General features: G+C 54.8%; 1 protein-coding gene across 6 annotated transcripts in view; it reads left to right on the forward strand.

Annotated features, from left to right (window-relative positions):
* The window catches only part of KIF25 (kinesin family member 25), a 43,725-nt gene that overhangs the window by 11,052 nt on the left and 15,550 nt on the right, over positions 1-17,123 (forward strand). For 4 of the 6 annotated variants that reach the window (XM_088840906.1, XM_055433289.2, XM_088840907.1 and 1 more), the window contains 5 exons: positions 1,081-1,219; positions 1,757-1,863; positions 5,178-5,263; positions 7,135-7,171; positions 14,256-14,323. In XM_088840906.1, the coding sequence (XP_088697032.1) occupies positions 1,081-1,219; positions 1,757-1,863; positions 5,178-5,263; positions 7,135-7,171; positions 14,256-14,323 (437 nt within the window). Of the gene's footprint in view, positions 1-1,080; positions 1,220-1,756; positions 1,864-5,177; positions 5,264-7,134; positions 7,172-7,259; positions 11,580-14,255; positions 14,324-14,395; positions 15,252-17,123 lie in introns of those variants that run through there. The other 2 variants (XM_088840909.1, XM_088840910.1) reach the window with 2 other exon arrangements.

Genomic DNA, 17,123 nt, shown 5'->3' on the forward strand with positions numbered 1-17,123 from the left:
CTCTGCACGTGGCGCCTTTTGAGCATCGCTCACCTTTTGTTACAAACAGGGTGACCCGGGTAAAGATCAGAAGGAAGAAAGGTTATCACTGCAACAATAGAAACACCATCTATAAATAGGACTAATTTGCCCTTGGAGTGGCTCCCCCGCCCCAGCCTGGACTGCATTAGTTTATTTAGAATGGGTTTGTATGGAATTAACTCTTCATTCTCTTCCAACTGGGCAAAATTAATCCATCCTTCAATGAAGTATATAACTTTATCTGCGTTCCATAAAGTAAAAATAATTTAATTCAATTTAGTTTTGATGTTTTATGAAAATGTTTCCTAAACACACTGAAACGGTCTCCACTTGATTGCCAGAAAAGACTTAACGAAAGGGACAGAGGACACGTATTTCAGTTCAGTTATGGCTTCATGACTTAAGTGTTTGATATTAAAGAGCAGCACCTCTGTTCTTGTGCTTTACAGACCGGTCTTCGAGCCAACATACCTTCAAGTCATTTCAGGAAGAAAGAGCGCACCTTACGTGGAGGATGGCGTTTAGCTAGGCTGTTGCATTGTTCCCAGGGCTCTGGAATCCAGTGTTTATGTGCCTGGAATTCCGCTGTGCACATTTATAACCCAGGCGGGCATTGTTCTCTGGCCTGGGGAGTAGATTAGAGCTTTGTTCCCGGGAGGGGAGCCCCATGTCACAGGAAGTAAACAGCAGGCGGAAAAACGTCCCGGGCGAGCTCTCTACTGGGCCACGGGCTGCACTTCCTACGGAAGCTGGTGAAAGACCTGATTTTCTTAAGCACTTCAACTATATGAGTGTATCAAGTCACACAGGCTGCCTTGTGAGGTGCAGACCCTGGGTCTGGGCTCAGAGTGTCTGGGAGTGAGCCAGGCATGTCTGTCACTGAAACACGCGGCCGGCGCGTGTGCCTGGTCTGGGGTTAAGGGCGTCGGCTTGAACAGATCTGGGTCATGATCGACCCATGTGTGGGCTGTGTCCTCACCTTGTGGAAGTCCTGCGAGCGCGCTGTGACGAGCGGCAGTCACGCCCATCATGGTAGTCGTGTGGGCCCTTGTTTTGCAGAAGCTGAAACGAGAGATGGAGGCGCTTCAGTCCTCTTCTCGGGGGCTCCTCCAGAGTTACTGGGAGGAGCATCGGGACTGTCTTTCTGAGATAGTGCAGGCCATCCAGACGGCCCAGCTCCACCACGAGGCTCTTCTGGGTAAGACGGACCCTGACTGAAGATGCGCTGGTCCACGTGGAGACGGGGCCCGCAGGCCGCGAGCAGCCTGACTGGGGCCTTGGCGTCCAGCCCCCTCAGTGCTGGGGGCCTGCGAGCTCACGGGCAGGGCTGAGTCCCTGTTCTCTGGGTGACCGCTTGACCTCTTGACCTTTCCCTGTGGCTGAACAGGGCCCTGTTTGTAAGGGCCCCCACCATGGTGCCCCAGGAACCCACCTTGTGCCCCCCACCCCCACAATGGTGCCCCAGGAACCCACCTAGTATCCCCACCCCACCATGGAACCCCAGGAACACACCCTGTGCCCCCCACCCCTGTCCAGACCATGGAGCGGGCTGTCAGGACGGAGATGAGCGTCCACGGCCACTGTCCTGAGACCCAGGGCCTTCCCTGAGGCTGACACAGGCTGTATTTCGGGTGCCCTGGCTGCCAAGGGCCCAGCCTGCAGCTCCCTGGGCACAGGGCTGACAGAAGGGGCCAGGTCCTCCGGAGCCGCTCAGACAGGGTGACCTTGCCTGCAGCAGCCTGGCCAGCGGAGGCAGGGCGTCTGGAGCGGTCCTTGAGGGACGTGACCGAGCGCTGGCAGCGGGAGCAGCAGGAGCGGAGGCGGCTGCAGGAGGCCCTGGCGGTGGGTGACATTCCACCCGACCCTGACAACGGGGCAGCGTGGGTGGGGGTCCCTCTCCCCCACAGGCCGCCGCCTGCCCCGTCCTCCGGCTGCTCTGTCAGGGGCAGGTCTGAGCCCCTCAGGCCAGGCTGGGTGATGCGGTGGTGGGAGGTGACCGCCCAGCACCTGGGGGGCCTTCGGGCGGGCCGGTGGGCATGGGTCAGGGAGCAGTTTGCCGGGGTGGAGACCCCCAAGCAGGACAGGAGCCTGGAAAAGCCCGAGCTGCCTCTGAGACATTCGTGGGCGCTGGGGGCGGGCCCTGCCTCCTCGCCAGCTCTTGGCCACCCGGCCAGTGTCTGCACAGCGGTGACAGCTGGGCAAGGCCCTGGGGACGTGCTCCGGCCTCCGCCCAGACCCGGACTCTTTGGGCCCTAATTAAATGTGATGCTAGAAATAAGCAGGCGGGTTGATGACGTTTGAAGATACCAGTTTGGAAGGAATTGATCACAGACAGGTTGAACAGCAAAATATTTCAGCAGGCTGCACCTGGCCTGTCCCCGGAACTCCGGGCACTTGGTGCGGGGACCGGGTGTGGTCCCCGCCAGTGACAGCAGTGGCTGGCTGGGCCAAGGCCCGTTTCCAGGCAGACCAGCACGTTAGGGCCGGCGCCTCGCGCCCCCCAAGCCGCCGTCACTGTCGTCACTAGTGGGCCCTCTAGCCGACCCGCAGCGCAAGCTCAGGTGACGAGTACCCTGGGGTTGCTGTCCCTTGGCCTCCAGGCTCCTCTGACCTGCCTCTGGCTGCCCACCTGTCCTGGGAGGTCACGCCTGTCACTCGCAGCTGTGATAACCCCCGGGTCACTGGTGGTCACTCTTCGGCCACCGCCTCCAGGCATGCCCCACCTCGTCCAGCAGCCGCCTCTCCCCAAGCCTCTTGGGTCCCACGGGTCCACACGGCTCCCTGAGAAGCCACGGCTTCTGCCCCACATCTGGATTTCTGGCCTGGGGTGTTTGTGGGCATCTGGCAAGTCTGCTTTCTCCTGCTTTCCGGAACCGTCTCCAAAGACTGAGGGGCTAGGGAGGAGCTGACAGCTCCAGAGTCCCCTGGGCACCAAGGCATGGGGTGTCCGTGGAGTCCTGGTGGGGCTAGCCATTCGTGTCCGTGGCTGCCAAGGAAGCTAGTGGATCGCCCAGCGGTGTAGACAGAAGGGCCTCCGAGTGTAGAGAAGGAGGGTGCTCCCTCTGTCTAGAGACGCGCTTCTTGTCCCCGACACGACGCTTCAGGAAGGATGGACACAGGCTGGGTTGATCTCAGCCGTGTCAGGAGGACGGTGGATGTGCCCCCGAGCAGCGAGGGCTGGAGGGGTGAGCAGGCAGGGAGGTTTCCGGGGGACGCAGGAGCGGGGCTTCCGACAAGCTGGGAGAGGAAGGGCCCCTTTGGTGTGGTCCCCAAGTTACCAAAGGGCCGCAGACAGAGGCTCCAGCAGAGCCATGTAGCAGTGACTCAGAGCTCACCCGGGCTTCCCATTGGAGGGACCCAGGCACAGTTCAGTTCAGTTCAGTCGCTCAGTCATGTCCGACTCTCCGCGACCTCATGAATCACAGCACGCCAGGCCTCCCTATCCATCACCAACTCCCGGAGTTCACTCAAACTCATGTCCACAGAGTCAGTGATGCCATCCAGCCATCTCATTCTCGGTCGTCCCCTTCTCTTCCCGCCCCCAACCTTTCCCAGCATCAGAGTCTTTTCCAGTGAGTCAACTCGTCGCATGAGGTGGCCAAAGTATTGCAGTTTCAGCTTTAGCATCAGTCCTTCCAATGAACACCCAGGATTGATCTCCTTTAGAATGGACTGGTTGGATCTCCTTGCAGTCCAAGGGACTCTCAAGAGTCTTCTCCAACACCACAGTTCAAAAGCATCAATTCTTCGGCGATCAGCTTTCTTCACAGTCCAACTCTCACATCCATACATGACCACAGGGAAAACCATAGCCTTGACTAGACGGACCTTTGTTGGCAAAGTAATGTCTCTGCTTTATAATATATTATCAAGGTTGGTCATAACTTTCCTTCCAAGGAGTAAGCGTCTTTTAATTTCATGGCTGCAATCAGCAATCTGCAGTGATTTTGGAGCCCAAAAAAATAAAGTCTGACAATGTTTCCACTGTTTTTCCATCTATTTCCCATGAAGTGATGGGACCAGATGCCATGATCTTTGTTTTCTGAATGTTGAGCTTCAAGCCAACCTTTTCACTCTCCTCTTTCACTTTCATCAAGAGGCTTTTGAGTTCTTCTTCACTTTCTGCCATAAGGGTAGTGTCATCTGCATATCTGAGATTATTGATATTTCTCCCGGCAATCTTGATTCCAGCTTGTGCTTCTTCCAGCCCAGTGTTCCTCATGATGTACTCTGTATATAAGTTAAATAAGCAGGGTGACAATATACAGCCTTGACGTACTCCTTTTCCTATTTGGAACCAGTCTGTTGTCCCATGTCCAGTTCTGACTGTTGCTTCCTGACCTGCATACAGGTTTCTCAAGAGGCAGGTCAGGTGGTATGGCATTCCCATCTCTTTCAGAATGTTCCACAGTTTATTGTGATCCACACAGTGAAAGGCTTTGGCATAGTCAATGAAGCAGAAATAGATGTTTTTCTGGAACTCTCTTGCTTTCTCCATGATCCAGCAGATGTTGGCAATTTGATCTCTGGTGCCTCTGCCTTTTCTAAAACCTGCTTGAACATCTGGGAGTTCACGATTCACATATTGCTTAAGCCTGGCTTGGAGAATTTTGAGCATGACTTTATATGACCACCCAGGCACAGCCCGGTGGAAACGTGGCCATGTCCATGGGGCTAAACTCAACATGCTCTTGCTGTGAATTCCTAAGATAACGAGTGCCTCGGCTCTGTGAGTTCGCGGTGCAGGAAGGTGTGGCTCCCGCGCTGTGCTGGTGGATGTTCAAGGGCTTATTCTTCATCTGTTTCTGCATCGTCTCTTCGCGTCTACCCCTGGGAGGGTCTGTGTAACGAGCCACATTTCAGAAGCCTTCTCAAATCCCTGGGAGATTAGCCCAGGGTGCTGTTACGCGGTAGAGTCTCGATGTACACAACCCAGTGGTAATCATATGCCACATGAGCAAATGTAAGAGTGAATTTTTTAAAACTTTGAAGTGACACCGACATTCCCTGCTCCGTGGGGTTTCTCCTGCGTCAAGGCTTGGTGGGAAGTCCAGCACTCACGTCTTGGGGGAAAGTCCTCAGCAGGTGCTCTTCGAGGAAATGGTCCCTGGGTTCCGCGTGCCCCCAGGCTCACAGTAAACCTCCTCCTGCTTCAGGAGCTGAAGGGCAACATCAGAGTCCACTGTCGGATCCGCCCTCTGCTGCCCTTCGATGAGGCTCAGGAGCCGGTCTCACAGAACAGGTAATCTGCTTCTGCGCTGTGTGTGTGTGCATGTGTATACATGTGCGGTGTGTGCACGTGTGTATGTGTGTGGTATGTATATTGTGTGTGTATTGTTGTGTGTATTGTGTGTGCACATGTGTTGTGTGTATTGTATGCACATGTTTGTTGTGTGCACACGCATGTGTTGTGTGTATGTGTGCACACATGTGTGGTTGTATGTATGTGTGTGCATATGTGTGTATGTGTCTGCACACATGTGGTGTGTATTGCGTGCGCACGTGTTGTGTGTTGTGTGCACACGTGTGTTGTGTGTGTTGTGTGCACACATGTGTTGGGTGTATTGTGTGCACATGTGTGTTGTATGTGTGCACACGTGTGTTGCGTGCTATGTGCACATGTGCATGTTGTGTGTGTTGTGTATTGTGTGTGTTGTGTGCACACGTGTGTTGTGTGTGTTGTGTGCACACGTGTGTGTGTTTAGGGTCAGAGCACAGAGTCGCACCACGCCTCCTATGTTCTGTTCTCTGGATGAGGCCCTCTTTTCTGGATGGAGCTGATTTGCTAAGAGTGAGTGGCTGGCAGTCTCTCCGGAATATGCCTGAACATGGCCAAACTATCTGAGGGAGAAAGAGAGGGGTCGTAGGAGCCCTGCTGCCCAGGCCTTCGTGGTGCAGGCTGGCTCTTGCTGGCCCCTGCCCTCTGATTCCCCCCAGAGGCCCCTCAGAGATCAGCGGGCGGTTACTACTGACTCGGCACTCCTGACTGAGAGAAGGTGTCCGTGGTGACAAAATTACCTGAGATTTGTTTCTTTGAAAATTGTACTCTGACTCTTCCTTCTTTTTCTGATGAAACGCATGCCTGGCGGATGTCTCCCCCGGGCGGCCTGTCAGGAGCAGCTCCCGACGCTGGGTCTCACCTGGCCCGCGGCCCGCTCAGCCCGCAGCGTCCTCTGCTCCACCGGTGGGGCCGGGCCCGCCCGAGGGTTGGTGGTGGCTGCTCACTCCCGCCCCGCGACTGTGCTCGCCTCAGGCCCTCCCTGCGCCCCGTCCACCCTCTCCTCCCTGCACGCGCTGCAGTGTAACGCTCGGCTTTAGAGGCCTTTGGAAAGCCCTTGGTCAGTCCTGTGATGTGAGACGAGTTGTAGCGAGTGTCTGGTTCTGCAGCGCGGTCTAGCAGCCAGCAGTCCCAAAACGCGGTGTCCCGTGAGCGTGCCCGCGGCGTGCTGTTTGCAGACGGCCTCGTCACGTTGCTAATCTGCTTCTGTGCTGGCTGACGGGGCCACTCCCTGCCTCACAGGGTCCTGTGACTAAATGAATTAAAGTTTAGTAACCTGGATGCACAGCTGCTCCGGCCACGCCTCAGGTGCACTGCTGGGCGGGTCATCGTCACAGAGAACTGTCGGACGGCACTGCCCTGGGCTGTTCAACTTGGCAAAGCTTCCCAAGAGGCGTCAGAGACCGTTGCTTATGCTTTTCTGTCATTTGCGGTGACTTACTTGTAGCTCTGACACGGGTCGCCTCCCTCTGGACTCACGATCGCCTGGGGCTCCTGAGGGCATTGACCCTGGCGGCCTTTCTCTTGGTGGCAATCACCCCGAGCTCCTCACCTCAGGCTGCCCGTGTAGGAGGTGCTTACATGTACACGTTTGTGTCACACAGCCCAGCTGGCGAGTGCAAAAGTACCACACGGATCAGAGGTGTGCGAGGAAAATGTGCCAAGTTCAGGTCAGAGGGCGGGGGGAGGTGCAGGGAGGGAACGACAGAGAAATCGGGACCACGCTGCAAGACGCCAGGGACTGGGAGAGAGGGAGCCGGCGACGAGCCCGGCGCCCGAGACGGGGACGCGCGGGGGAGCCCTCTAACGCGTGTCTTCAATGTTTCGTCCCTCAGCTCCGTGTCCGGAGGAGTGGTCCACGCAGTCGACGACGTGAGTGAGTTTCCTTACACTCTGTATCTGGGAGCATTCCGTTTGACGGTTCAGTCGCTGAGTGGCTCAGAGGCTGGGTGAACGTGAGGCAGTTTCCTCCTTTATTCGTGCTTTCTCGGTGAACGAAGATTGTTTCTGTTTCTTGAATTCTATCAGACGTGGAATTCGTGAGGCGCTGGGTGCCTTTCCCGTGCGAGCCCAGAAGGCTGTTCGCCTGTGGCTCTAAGGGAGGGAAGCCACCCCCCTTTCACTGATTGTCCAGCCCCCACGTCAATCCGTGCCCATGTGAGTGAGTCCTAATGTTTGCAGCACAAGGAAAGAAGCGCGATAAAGCGAATAGAGTTAAGTGTGAACTTAGCGTAAATCTAAAACAGACACTTCTGTTATGAACTCACAATTGTGTCTTCCCTGTAAAGCCCAATTTTCCTCATATTTGAGCTTCCCTGATGGCTCAACTGGTAAAGAATCCACCTGCAATGTGGGAGACCTGGGTTCAATCCCTGGGTTGGGAAGATCCCCTGGAGAAGAGAAAGGCTGCCCACTCCAGTGTCCTGGCCTGGACGAGTCCATGGACGGTGCAGGCCATGGGGTCGCAGAGAGTTGGACACGACTGAGCAACTCTCACTTCACTTCCTTTGCTCATATTTATCTGTTGAAAAGGCCAGAAGCAGCAGTGGGTGCAGGGCAGCGGGGCTCCTTGAGGGGTCATGGGTCACGGGTCCTGATGAACCTGGGACAGGGGAAGGGGAAGGGTCGGGACTTCCCGCTGGAGGACTCGGAGCCTATTTAACAGAGCGCCCACGGGTGTCAGACAGAACGATGGAGCTTCGGAAGTGAGTGACGCAGACCAAAATAACGTACTCTTATGAAAACCTTCAGTTCACAGCTATTATTATTTCTAGGTCTCGTTGAGCAGCTTGGGAGAGTGCTGGCATGTCAGTCCTCTATTCTAAGACACGATAAAGAAGGAAGGAAACCTTGTGTGGCCCTTCCTGATGAAATGTGTTTCAGGGTAAATGCATCACGGATGAGGGGACGTTCTTCTTTATAGGAGACTCCAGTGAGCACACCAGGAAGCGAGAGACATCCATCGTGTCTGACTCTTCTGCGACCCCATGGACTGTAGCCTGTCCTTGGAATTTTCCAGGTGAGAGTGCAGGAGTGGATAGCCATTCCCTTCTCCAGGGGATCTTCCCGACCCAGGGATTGAACCCGGGTCTCATGCATTGCAGGCTGATTCTTTACCATCTGAGCCACAGGGAAGCCCAAAGATGCTGGATGAGGGTCCTCTATTCTGCCTTATCCAATTTTGTGTGTGTCTGAAAGTCTCCATAAATAAAAGTTTTAAAAGATGTCCTAGCTGTATTATGACCATCACAAAATGAACTGCTACAGTTTTAGTTCCCTTATTGATTGTTTTCTTTGAACATGAAAGTCCAGGCCCTTCAGAGTACAGTGACCTCTTAGAAGGTGATCCTGGGCTGCATCGATTGCTCTGTCTCGGCGTTTGTCCGCCAGGCCCATTGTCTGAATCAGGCTTATTGTGATAACACATTGTAAACTTGAGGAACCCTTTTTGTTTTCATTTTATTATTTTTAACTATAATATCTTTCTGTTGGCCTCACAGTCAGGCATTCGGGACCTTAGTTCCCTGAGCAGGGGTCCAACCCTGCCCCCCGCAGTGCAAGTGCAGAGTCTTAACTCCTGGACTGACAAGGAAGTCCCAGCAGCTCTTTTTAAAGTAGTTTCAGCTAATGGAATGATAGCTTAATTTTTTAAATAAAGAAACCGTGAAAATTGTTGTAGCTGATTATAAAATTCGTTATAAAATAAGCATTTTGAAAACTCCATGCTTTTCAGTGCTTTTCCTTCTGTTGTTTAGTGCCTTGCAGGCTGCCTTTAGTACGAGTGTCATGGGCTTGAGCAGACCAGGTAATCCTTGTTATTAGGAGTGTGAGTTAGAGGGAGTTCTCGGGACCACCCTACTGCCCGCCTCCATTCTAAGTGGTTAAGTTACTGGCTTTCCTTGTCTCCCGAGCTCTGAGGGCATGTGCTCCCTGCGGGGAGCTTCCTGTGGGGGGACATCTGCCCCCAGCCCCGCCCCCAGGGATGGGCCCCCGCCATGGCTTGCTTACATCTTCATCGTCCTCTTGGTCCCCGCCCGTCCTGGCAGCCTCTACTGAGTCTTCACATTCGGAGCTTGGAAGGTTTAGGGAAACGTTTTACCCATCAAGATGAGATGACGTCTCTTTCCAGTGGGGCATTTTTGGATTGTGCTTAGGAAACCGGCAGAATCCAAGTCATATTCCAGCTTCCCCTGACCCGCCCGTTAAAGGGCTTCCTGTCACTGAAAGCTCTGTGGCACCGGAGCTCCGGGCCCCGCGCGGCGCCACTTCCAGGAGTCTGACGAGAGTTCGCGTCTGTCCTGGGCGTCTAACGCAGCTCTGCGTTTCTCTTTTTTGGCAGCACTGGGTTTTTGTTGCGGCTGGTGGGTTAGACACCTGGCAGCAGGTGGAATCTTAGTTCCCAGACCAGGGACCGAGCCCGTGTCCCCTGAATTGGAGGGTGGACTCTTCACCGCTGGACCACCAGGGAACTCCTTTAGCACTTGATTTCAATTTGTGTTCCGATTCCACATTGCAGGGTTCTGGATTCAGCCTACAAATAAAGCCCGTCTCATTGGCTGCTGTGCCGGCTCTGGGTCTCCAGGGCTGCCTGTTGCATCTCTTGCTTGATTTGCTTGTTTGATAATCAGACGTGGAGGAAGAGATGCTGGCTTGGCCGGGGGAGCATGAGATGGCCTCAAACACACGCTCCAGAGCGGCTTCTCGCCGTCCCTCCGATGGCCGTCAACCCCAGCCCGCGCCGCCTCAGGGCCTGGCACACGCCCTTCCGTCCTGATGCCCACCCCCACCCGGCTCACCTCCCCCTCCTCAGCGCGCAGCGTGAGCACCACGGCCTCAGGAAGGCCCTTCCTGCTGCCCGGCCCAGCGGGGGCGCGGTCCTTGGCAGTCTCACCGCGGCTGTATTTCTCTCCAAGGTTCCCTGTGGTATTTCAGGCAGTTCTATTGTGAAGTCCACCTTGTTGCCAGACAGGCAGGCCACGTCCCTTCTGTTCACTGGAGGCTCCGTTCACCTTCCAGCTCTGGCAGCTCTCCAAACATACTTGTTGCGAGGGACTAAGAAGGTGAAAAGCGTGCTTCTAGCTTGATTTGTTTCCAGGCAGGTTGTGTTCAGAGGCTGAGATGGTGTTTTGCCAATAATTGGCTTAACCCAGGGTCACCGTGGGAATGAGAATGGTTTTGTAAGCCCTTTGCATACAGGATCATGTCTCTTAAAAAGCCAATTAAGGAGTAACACACCACAAGGGCTTCCCTGGAGACTCAGTGGTAAAGAACCTGCTTGCCAACACCAGAGACATGGGTTTCATCCCTGGCCTGGGAGCATCTCACCTGTCTCAGAGCAAATAAGAAAGATTTTTAAAAAGTAACATATTACAAACAAGACAGACTGAGTGTGCATTGTTCCAGGCAAGGGGGACGAAAGAAAGGAAGTGCAGGTGGAACTGAGGTGAGCCCTGCTGGGAGCAGGCTCTGGCGGGGCGGCCTCCCCAGCCACGTGCAGGTCCAGCCCCTACGAACCCACCTGCTGGACCCGCCTGGTTCCAGGTCCCTGCGCTCTGTTGCCCAAGGAAGGCCCCTCGACCCCACGGCTCAGTCTCGCCCACATGCAGGCTGAGCCCTCGAGCTGTCTGGCCCTCAATTCTCCTCCTCGTCTCCCCCTCTCCCCAGCTGTTTGTCTGTCCAGCAGTCTGGCCCGGACCTGGGAGCCTCCCACTGTCCATGTGGCAGTCCTCTGCTGCCCAGCGCGCCGCTGTGTCTTCCGCACAGGAAGTGGACGAGGAGTGGACCTCAGGACCTCAGGCTTGGCCGGGCCGCTCGATCCAGGAGGCGGGGGGGCTCTGGTGGGGCAGCAGCGTGAGGATGCAGAAGGTGGTGGTCAGGGCGGTGGGCTCTCCCCAGAGCCTCTGACGGCGCCACTGTCCCCACGCCTGGCTGGCCAGCGGTGCCATCCGCCAGGGACGGCAGATGACGCACCGCTCCTTCCCTGTAACCAGTCGGCTCTCGAGCTGACAGGTGGCTCCTGGCAGAGGCCACTAGTGAAGTTCCTGCTGAGGTTGTGAGTGTGTGGAGGGAAGCGTGTCAGTGGGTTTTCATGCGCTGCTGGCCTCCTGGTGCCCGAACAGTCCATCTCTGCCCACCAGGAGCTGCTTCGGGTCCCACCCCGTCCAGTCTCAGGGAGGACCCTGTTGCTGCCGTGGATTATTCCCGGTCTCACATCCAGCCGACCCCTCCCCACCCCCTCGGGGCCTGCAGGTCGAAGGGAAGCCTGTCTCTCACTTTTATAGTGAGTATTGTGGGGCTTTGGTTTTGCTCTCTGGTTGCTCTGTTTTTTAATGTGGAGATTTAAGGTGATTTAACATCCGTGCCTGCATATTTATATTATTATTTTTTTAACTATGTTTTTAAAGAAGTAAATGTGATGTACAAAACCAAGGATAAGTCTATTTCTGTTGCATATTTATTTTAATAATTTCTGAGCTTCTCTGAATCTATCACCTGGTATGAACCAACCTGTATTTGCTCCCAGGAAGTCGTTGGTTTGTTTCAGCTGTATTTTACCCTCGTGGTTTTGCTGAGACTTAGCCACATCAGTGCAGGAACTGTTGGTGCAGGGTGCCCGGCACGGGCGAGATGACAGAGGCAGTCTTCTTGGGGTCAAGTCCCCCGTGTCCCCTCCTAGGAGAGGTTGTCGCTCAAGGTCTGCAGACTCACGGCCCGTGACAGGAGAAGGAGCAGCACCTCCAAACACGAGTCTGCTTGCTGCACAGTGGGGACCCCCAATATCCGCCGTGACATCCCAGAAAGTGTGGGCTCACTGTCCCTGCTGCGGGGGGCCAGGCATGGCTGAGGACCCCTGACCTTGGAGAGAAAGATGTCAAAGGCTTAGAAACCACCCACACAGCCCGACGGTGGCCAGGGTCGGGGGGAAGAAGCGAGGGAACCAGAGGCTTGGCTTCCCTCCTGAATGTCCCTGACGACCCCTCTCAGCCCCAGATTTCTTTCTGTAAAACGTGGGAACTCAATTAAAATTTGCTGTTAGCTCTAAAATTGGATGACCGAGTTGATGACTAAGAATTTTACGCTCTATGTGCTTTGACAGCTTCCTAGGGAATTGGGTGCAAGTGAAATAGATGATGAAGCGGCTAAATGTAAGGGAGATAGCTGTTACTGAACACTGACTCTGAGCGTGCTGTTCCTGCAAGGCCTTGTAATTCCGCGAGGCAGGGACTATGAAGTGAGTTCTGGAGATGAACCCTGGTGTTTTGACCCGAGAGGATGTCCAGGGCTCAAGGGCGTGAGGATTTGGATACGAGGGTTTACTCTGGATGCTTCTTTGTGAGAAGGAAGCGTGTGCGGTGCTGTGAGGGGGCAATGTTGGACAGGCAGAGAGAACACGGACATGATGTCTGCGAAAATGAAGCTCTGCCCTTGGCGTCCTCTCAGATGCTGTTTAAAATCCAGCGATCATGCCCTGGGATGACATCCTAACGGGCTGTGGGCATCTCCTGGGGTCAGGCTTGTCTTTATGGCTTTGTATGGCCCTCAGATGGTGACCTGGAGCTTTGGGGTGAGACTGTACACCTTAGCAGTTCTCACTTGTTTTTCTGTTTGGTTAAACCCTAGACTTCAGCCTGTCTTCGTCGGGGGGTGCACCGTTTCTGCACCGTTTCTCCTAGGGCACCAGGATTTCATTCTGGCTGGTGCTAAGGGCCAGCCCCACAGTCAGGGAACAGAAGCATGAAGGTTTGCCTAGGCAGGGGCTCAGGGCCTGGGCTGCTGGGCAGACTCCAGGTCCTGGGGCTGGGGTGACAGGCAAACAGTTTTGGCCTGCAAAACCTAAATAGGCCACTTTTGGGATGTGTCCTTATTTTGCATATATATACACACACACACACATTATATATAGGTGATACCAGCATTACTAAAATATAAAATATTAGTGTGTATATACAGACACACTGATATTGGGCTTCCCCGGTGGCTCAGTTGGTAAAGAATCCACTTGCCAAGCAGAAGATTAGGGTCTGATCTTTGGGTCAGGGAAGACCCCCTAGAGAAAGGAATGGCAGCCCACTCCAGTACTCTTGCCTGGAGAATCCAACGGACAGAGGAGCCTGGTGGGCTACGGTCCGTGGGGTCGCAAAGAGTCGGACACGACTGAGCGAGTCAACCGCCACGTGCGCTGATGTCAGTCGGTGGCACCGGTCAGATGGTGTCGGTGAGGCTTCGAGCACACCCCGTCTAGAGTCTCTGACTGCTGCTACGGAAATGTCGGGTGCCCACGGGCCTCGCATCCCCGCAGCTCTGGGGTTTTCAGTCTTCCCCTTTCTATGCTGTGTTTTCACGATTCACGTTTTGTTTTAGAATTGGAACCGGCTCCAGTGGTTTGTTCTTCCTTTGCTCGAGAGAAACTCAGGTTCCTTTCTTGCTAACAAATCGCCTTTGCTTCTCTCCGTACAGGATGTTGAGTAAGAAAATAGTTTAGCCGGATCAAAAGCTGATGTGTTTGAAAAACAATCCACCGGTCGTAACTGAATTATAACAATATCTGAGAAAGATTCCTTTAGCCCCAGGAAGTCTGACGCCGCCTCACTTGAAAGAGCCGCTGGGGCTGGCTGACCCTGGTCTGGGGCAGAGGAGGAGCGATGTGTGTGTCTCTGTAGACTTGACTTGCTTCTATCAGAGCCTGGCAGGCTTTCCCTCTAAAAAACCAGAGAGTGAACTTCACCATCCTTGGGACCATATGGCCTGTGTCCCAGTTACTCATTCTATGGAGGAAAACTGAGCCACAGACAGCCTGCAGACAGGGCAGGCTGTGTCCCTGCAGAACCTGTTTACAGCGGCGGCCAGCGGCCCGATTGGCCCAGGGGCTGCGCTCTGCCCCCTCTGCTCAGCACTGTTAATGCAGCTCTGCGGGGACAACAGCTTACTTTTTTTGTTTTTAACTCTTTTTTACTAGGAAACTGTCCTGGTGGAGTGCAACCGGCCTGGCCATCCTTTGATTAATAAGACATATACGTTTGAAAGGTAAGTGCTTTTCAAGGTGACAGGTAAAGCAAAGTTACATAAGTGGAAACTGCACTAGGGTTTGATTAATAAAAGGCACAACTCATCCTATCATTTAGACTAGTTGAAAAGGGGTAAAGGCAGTTCAGTGGAGAAAGGTCAGTCTTTTCCACAAGTGATGCTAGAACAACTGGACGTCCATGAGCAGAAATGAAATGGATCTTTGTCTAGATGTCACAGCTTTAGCAAAAATTAACTAAAGTGGAAACTAAGTGTCAAGCCTAAAACCACACAACTTTGAGAAGGCAGCACAGAAGAAAGTCTTTGTGACCTTCGGTTAAGCATGGGATTCTCAGAAACATGCCAAAAGCATGAGCCATAAAAGGATCAGAAGTTAAACTCTCTTTTTTGTTTATGACACTGTTAGGAGGATTAGGGACAAGCCACACACTGGAGACAATATTGGGAAATCACATAGCTTACAAAGGACCAGATCCAGAGTACACACAGAGCTCTGGAGAGTCAGAGAACAGACAGCCCAGTGAACAAGCGGGCAAAACATCCAAGCAGACATTGCTCCAAGGACAGAGGCTCAAGTTGCAGTTACTTGGAAACGCCACTGATAATCCAAGCAGCAATGGCAGGCAGTGCAGTAAACCCCTGACCACTTGACCCAGCAACCCTCTCCCGGGCACTCACCCAAGACATTCACAGAAATGTTTACACACACGTTTGCGCAGACCATGACAGTTGGCGCTTACGGCTGCTTCACGCATAACCGACAAAACGGGACAAGCCAGCTGTCCCTCAGCCGGCAGGAGGTGGAGCCTGAGGGTCCCGGGGATGGACTGCAGCCCCAAGGGAGGACAGACCACCATTACGGGCAGAGGAGGGCTTCGCCCCTTCACAGACGCTCTGGACAAGACAGAACTCTAGTGGCCGTTGGAAGGTGATGGGGGAGAAAGCGTCGGTCACTCAGTGGCGTCTGATGCCTTGTGACTCTGTGGACTGCAGCCCGCCAGGCTCCACTGTCCATGGGACTCTCCAGGCAAGGATACTGGAGCAGGTTGCCATTTCCTTCTCCAGGGGATCTTCCCAACCCAGGGATCGAACTTGGGTCTCCTGCATTGCGGGCAGACGCTTTACCGCCGGGGCAGCACTTGGTGCTGGCGGGGCTGGTGTGTCTGCCGAGGCTGGGGGCATTTCCCGGTGAGGGACTCACCCTCCCGGGCAGGCAGTGCACTGGTTGGCGGGCACAGAGCTGCGGCCCCAGAAAGTAGACTGCACTATTTGAGGACTTTTAAAATACCAGACATTTTTTCAGAGGGACTTTAACACACTTATCTGTCACTTGTGATGGGGGATCCTGATTTAATCAAATAAGCAAACCATTTAAAAACAAGTCATTCTGGAGTGACTCTCTCCTTATCAGAGTTGCTGTTCAGTTGCTAAGTTGTGTCTGACTCTTTCTGACCCCGTGGACCACAGCACGCCCGGCTCCTCTGTCCGCCACTGTCTCCCAGAGCTTGCTCAAGCTCACCTCCACTGAGTCAGTGATGCCATCCAGCCATCTCATCCTCTGTTGTCCCCTTCTCCTCCTGCCTTCAATCTTTCCCAGCATCAGGGTCTTTTCAGATGAGTCAGTTCTTCACATCAGGTGGCCAGTGTATTGGAGCTTCAGCATCAGTCCTTCCAATGAGTATTCAGGACTGATTTCCTTTAGGACGGACTGGTTTGATCTCCTTGCAGTCCAAGGGACTCAGGAGTCTTCTCCAACACCACAGTTCAAAAGCATCAATTCTTTGGCGATCAGCCTTTCTGCTTGGGGCTGAGGGGACCTCAGGGTGCTGGACCCCGTGCTGTCTGCTCGGGGCGAAGGGGACCTCAGGGTGGTGGACCCCATTCTGTCTGCTCGGGGGTGAGGGGACCTCAGGGTGGTGGACCCTGTGCTGTCCACTCGGGGGTGAGGGGACCTCAGGATGATGGACCCTGTGCTGTCCACTCGGGGCTGAGGGGACCTCAGGGTGGTGGACCCCATTCTGTCTGCTCGGGGGTGAGGGGCCCTCAGGATGATGGACCCTGTGCTATCTGCTCGGGGCGAAGGGGACCTCAGGGTGATGGACCCTGTGCTGTCCGCTCGGGGCTGAGGGGACCTCAGGGTGCTGGACCCCATTCTGTCTGCTCAGGGGTGAGGGGACCTCAGGGTGCTGGACCCCATTCTGTCTGCTCGGGGGTGAGGGGACCTCAGGGTGCTGGACCCCATTCTGTCTGCTCGGGGGTGAGGGGACCTCAGGGTGCTGGACCCCATTTTGTCTGCTCGGGGGTGAGGGGACCTCAGGGTGCTGGACCCCGTGCTGTCTGTTCGGGGTGAGGGGACCTCAGGGTGCTGGACCCCGTGCTGTCTGTTCGGGGTGAGGGGACCTCAGGGTGCTGGACCCCGTGCTGTCTGTTCGGGGTGAGGGGACCTCAGGGTGCTGGACCCCGTGCTGTCCACTCGGGGGTGAGGGGACCTCAGGGTGCTGGACCCCGTGCTGTCTGCTCGGGGGTGAGAGGACCTCAGGGTGGTGGACCCCATTCAGCCTGCTCGGGGGTGAGGGGACCTCAGGGTGCTGGACCCTGTGCTGTCCGCTCAGGGGTGAGGGGACCTCAGGGTGGTGGACCCCATTCAACCTGCTCAGGGGTAAGGGGACCCCAGGGTGCTAGACTGCTTGGGGGTCCTCGAGTGTCTAGACCTGGACACACGCAGGCACGATGCCACCTTGGGAATCAGCCACCGGGAAGCACACAGCCCCGCCTGGCTCCTGACCCAGGACGCTGCGAG

The sequence above is a fragment of the Moschus berezovskii genome, chromosome 10 (genome assembly GCF_049115385.1).
Source record: "Moschus berezovskii isolate FMDL1 chromosome 10, NW_MosBer_1.0, whole genome shotgun sequence".
Classification (NCBI taxonomy): Eukaryota; Metazoa; Chordata; class Mammalia; order Artiodactyla; family Moschidae; genus Moschus; species Moschus berezovskii.